Source organism: Sardina pilchardus, chromosome 20 (genome assembly GCF_963854185.1).
Source record: "Sardina pilchardus chromosome 20, fSarPil1.1, whole genome shotgun sequence".
Classification (NCBI taxonomy): Eukaryota; Metazoa; Chordata; class Actinopteri; order Clupeiformes; family Clupeidae; genus Sardina; species Sardina pilchardus.
This window is the reverse complement of record NC_085013.1, coordinates 11,555,729-11,560,406: the sequence shown is the minus strand read 5'-3', so window position 1 is coordinate 11,560,406 and position 4,678 is coordinate 11,555,729. Positions and strand designations below refer to the sequence as shown.

At 40.8% G+C, this 4,678-nt stretch overlaps 1 protein-coding gene across 1 annotated transcript in view; it reads right to left on the bottom strand.

Moving 5' to 3' along the window:
* bsdc1 (BSD domain containing 1) overlaps positions 1–4,072 on the bottom strand; it is a 9,293-nt gene extending 5,221 nt beyond the window's left edge. The window contains exons 1-6 of the mRNA XM_062522594.1: positions 4,018–4,072; positions 3,315–3,372; positions 3,055–3,171; positions 2,707–2,874; positions 2,273–2,327; positions 1,131–1,246 (exon numbers count right to left, since the gene is read on the bottom strand). Coding sequence (XP_062378578.1) covers positions 1,131–1,246; positions 2,273–2,327; positions 2,707–2,874; positions 3,055–3,171; positions 3,315–3,372; positions 4,018–4,028 — 525 coding nt within the window. The 5' untranslated portion in view covers positions 4,029–4,072. The remainder of the gene's footprint in view (positions 1–1,130; positions 1,247–2,272; positions 2,328–2,706; positions 2,875–3,054; positions 3,172–3,314; positions 3,373–4,017) is intronic.
* Positions 4,073–4,678: the final 606 nt, after the last annotated feature.

Below are 4,678 nucleotides of genomic sequence, written 5' to 3'. Positions count from 1 at the left end.
AGGTATAAATCCTTCAGCATATTAACATGCTCATTTACTAGGTACAACACCCTACCGTGTCCACGTAAACAGGTACACTAAAACAAGAGTCGCTACAACACAGTAACGGTCCATCAGAAATATATTTGCTGCCTTCCAGTGAGTGCTTGGCATAGCCAACTGAAACTGTCCTTGAAACTCTCAGAGTGCTTTAAGTCAACAGTTACTTCTAGGTCGTCATAATATCATACTGCAGGGTTCCCGCTCGGACTCAAATGTAAAATTCCATGAATTTTCCCTGACAAAAAAACCCTGAATTTCCATGATTTGCTATGTAATGAATGGCACAGTATACCGACCAATGATTTCAGAGCAGCAGCATAGCGTTCAAGAATCTTTTACTTTTTTGGAGCGGGAGATGAATAAATGGGCATGGAATAAACAACGCTGGCCTACTCAAGCAAGCAGCAATAATAACCAGATATACACCAAAACTGCGTGGAGATATTTGCATTCATGTATTTTCGTAAATACATTTTAAACTGCTACAACAAAATTCCCTGATATTCCATGACTTTGACCCCAAAAATGACAAAATGTCCATGTCTGGATTCCAGACTAGACTCTCCAAAATTCCATGATATTCCAGAAATTCCATGACCCCTGGGAACCCTGTCTTATGCTTTTGGACCCTGACTCTAAACATCTCTCTTAATGATTAACAAACAGCAAAAGTCTCCAAAATGAACCATAAAGCATGAGGGTCATATCTCGTAGTGAAATAAGAATATTCATCAGAGTTTGTGCAGACCTAGGTATGGTCCTACTGTAAGCAATTTCAAGACATTTAATCTCAAATCTGCAGCTAGGTTCCATGTCTCTGTGGGTGTAATATAATATAGCATATGGGTGCTCTACAACCAAAGATTTTTGTGAAACCTTCTTGCGGATCTGTAATAGTGACCCATATATTGGCCACGTCAATGTGAACAAACTGGCTCAAATATTCTTATTCGTCCACAAACTACTTCTTCATAACCTGAGGAACTTTTGCAAAGTTGCTGTTAATGCCAATGTTCATGAAAAGTGTTGTCAAGCTAACACCCTATTTGGGGGTGAAACCACAAGAGCAAGGGGTGCGTGGGGTGTACCATTTTAGTGTAGAGGGCCCGGATAGATGGGCTGTTGACCAGGAGCTCAGAGATCTCTGCTTTCTTGTCCTCCAGGCTGAAACTGCAGAGCCAGGCATCAAACTGCTCTGGAGGGCCTACAGACACACAAGGACACAACGTTTCACTTAACACAGAGAATATACCAACACCTTCTCTCAACACAAACTACACATGTGCATGTGTAATATACAAATACTGAATGATATGCTGCACTAGCTATCAAGCCCAAATTATCACAGAGTTATAATATTTATTTTATAACTACTGTAGGACGCACAAAGCAGAAAACACTTTTTTTTAGTGACATTCTGTTTTGTAACTAAACTCCATTGTAGACATTCTGGTGAGATTTAGTGAGATCTATAGTGAGGCAGCCTTCCCAAACAGTCAGGTGAAACGCCTACAGCTACAGGGACAACGCACAACAAAAATAGACATCGCTGACACGTCACATACCAAACAAAACGACTCAGGAACGCACTGTAAACAAGGCCTCCGGGGCGAGCGTGTGAATCAGAGTTTGTAATAAGACGCTGCTGTGGCCCATGTGGACGCGGAGGACATTACGTCCTTATACAGAGGAGAGCACACAACCCTGTGAAGTCTCCGCCTTAAGAGCCTCCAGGCCGGCCAATCTCCAGCCACATGGGTATGTGTAAGCAAGAATGCAAAATATCCCTCCCTCCAACTTGCTATCGGCCTTTTAGTCTCTGTAGTCATCTGCTGAGTTACATGACTGATTAAAAATAGACTGGTTTTTATTTTCATTTATGCCAATTTAAAACAGATCATTTAGTGCCAGCCTGATCCACTGGCAATGATTTGACAAACTGTGGCTATGGGTACAATTTTAGCTATTATGTCTGATTTCTTTTCCAGAATGCATTCACAGCATGCAATGAGGTTTTTATTACTCCAGGGAGACACACTAAAATTTTCACAATGAAAGCCTCTGTTGTTTCAAACATGTACTCCTGATCAAGGAAAAATGCAGTGCAGCAGCATTTCCGTGTGTGTGTGTGTGTGTGTGTGTGTGTGTGTGTGTGTGTGTGTGTGTGTGTGTGTGTGTGTGTGTGTGTGTATGTTTCAAAAGGCAGGGGGGAAATGGGCAGCTTTCTTACCATCAGGCTCATTGCAGTATGTAGCCGGATCTGCCTGCAAACTGTATAGACGTGCCTACAAACAGATACATCATTGATATACACTAGTACCATAAACTTAATTGATATATCGTACAGAATAGTTTACAAACACACAGACAGACACACACATAGGCACTAAAAGAGCTTTGCACGGAGCAAACACTTTAAAACTTAGATTAAAGAATAAAATGCGCATGAGCACACATAATAAACACTCCAGTAGCCTAAGGCACTACACCCTCACTATGGCACTACAACCTCTCTAATTCCTAATTAAACACACTGGCAAATGTTCTCCTAAAAAACAAAACAAACTGGTCCTGCAACTTCATTTTGAACAGATGGCTGGACAACCCCCATTCTCAGCAACTGCCAGTTATCAACCCCACCAAGCAGCCCCATAACTAACTCACCTTGGTGCTGTCATACACCTCTGTTGTGCCTGCAGGCGTAGCCACCAGTGTGATGACATCGCAGTCAATGGTTTTGTCTGGTGGGGGTGCAAGTGTGTCGGTGATGACCCCCAGAATGTTGGACAGGCTCTTCTTCACTTTCTCTGAAGTATCCACAGAGCCTTCCACCTGAGGAATCATTGATAATGGAGGACAATTAGCCACCACCATATTATGTCATGTTGCTGGTCAACAGAATAAGGTCAAATCATGTCTGAAGGGGCACACTGTAGTTTTGTAAACATTGAAGACACGTGAGTGATGAAATATGACCCAAATCATACGTTAAATCCTCTTCGGAATACCTACAGCCAATTTGCTTCTGACGGCGTTGGCAGTGGCGACGATAGAGCAAGCAGTGTCATGTTGGACCACGTTGGAGAATTCGGCCAAATCTCGTTTGATAAACTCATATGCTTCAGAGGACTGAAGGAAGAAGCAAACTCGTCTTAGGTGACTTGACAGATAGGCTAATGTTGTCAATCAAGGTTCTTAGACAACACAACAAATTACTCACAACACATTTGGTTGCGACACGAGGTTAATCTAATCAACGTATTAATGCTCACCTTGTCTTTGACGGCTTGGAAGCTTGTCTGGAGCCAGCCTCCCCACCAACTTCCTTCCCTGGAACCATAAGGCACGATGACGTGGGAGAAATTAACATCGGCTGTCTGGTTTAAACAGCTAGATAACGCGCTAATGTTCACACGTTGATGGTGCCACATATCTAAATGCTGCTTCTAATAGTCTATTGTTTTTAAACATCGTTCCTGAAGTTTGCAAACATGACTTGTTTGGCCAGTAGCTAATCAAATGTCGTCGGGTAGCTTCGTTAGCTGCTAGCGACAATGCTAATGTTACAGCGGCCAACTAGCTAGCGAGTTATTCTACTCGCTTGGTGGTTTTGATTTAACTCGTTGGAATCGTATGAACTAATGTCATTAATACTGTGAAATCATTTCAAATATAAATAAGAGCATTACTGCTAAAAACATCAATCGAGAATTGAACGCAATATTTTAAAGCAATCTGTCTGATCAGTAACGTTGCTGCAATATTTTTGTAAACAAACCAAGAGGCGACTTCCTACTCCCGACAACCAGACCAACGCAATGTAACAGCATGACACACATTTGAATGTAGCAAACAATTTAGGTGATACATAAACACTCCAAAATGGCTTAACCCGTCTTGAATCATGGATAAGTCAAAAGGACACTTTTAAAGACAAAACAAGTATTTGGCGACTTAAAACCGCTTAAAACTCACCCTTCAGCCATCTTCAGAGCATGACATCATCAGCGTCTACGACCTCCGACCCCAGCACATTACGACAAAACAATGTGATAAAAATAAATAATAAAATATCGGATTATGCGTAATAAATATGAATATCTAAATGTCTTACATCTACGTGTTTAATAATAGAAACAAAATTGTTTTCGACAAAAGAACTTTGCAACGGCCAGCTTGGGTACGGTGTTCGAGAAGGATCAAGCGGTGCGGATTTGTCCGTCTCTGAAAGTAGGTCTAGTATCCGTCGTAGGGTGCATGATATCTGATATGTGAAATTCATTTATTAGGATAGCCTCTTGAGATGTGCCATCTCGTTTTCAAGAGGGTCCTATAGGCAGGAGAATCCAAAACATTACAAACAAACAGTACACACATACAGAAATAACAAAAACATACATACAAACACAAGACAACAAACAAACAAACAAAAAAAAGAAAACAACAACAACAAACACACAGATAAACAGGACAAAACTGCACAAATGTCAGGACAACACAAATAACACGATACAGAGCCTACAATTCCAACAGTAACCTACACAAAGCAACTAAAACATAATGTGATATTGATCAGAGAAAAATAGAATAAATAAATAAATAAATAAAATAAAATAAATAATAATAACATAAAGCA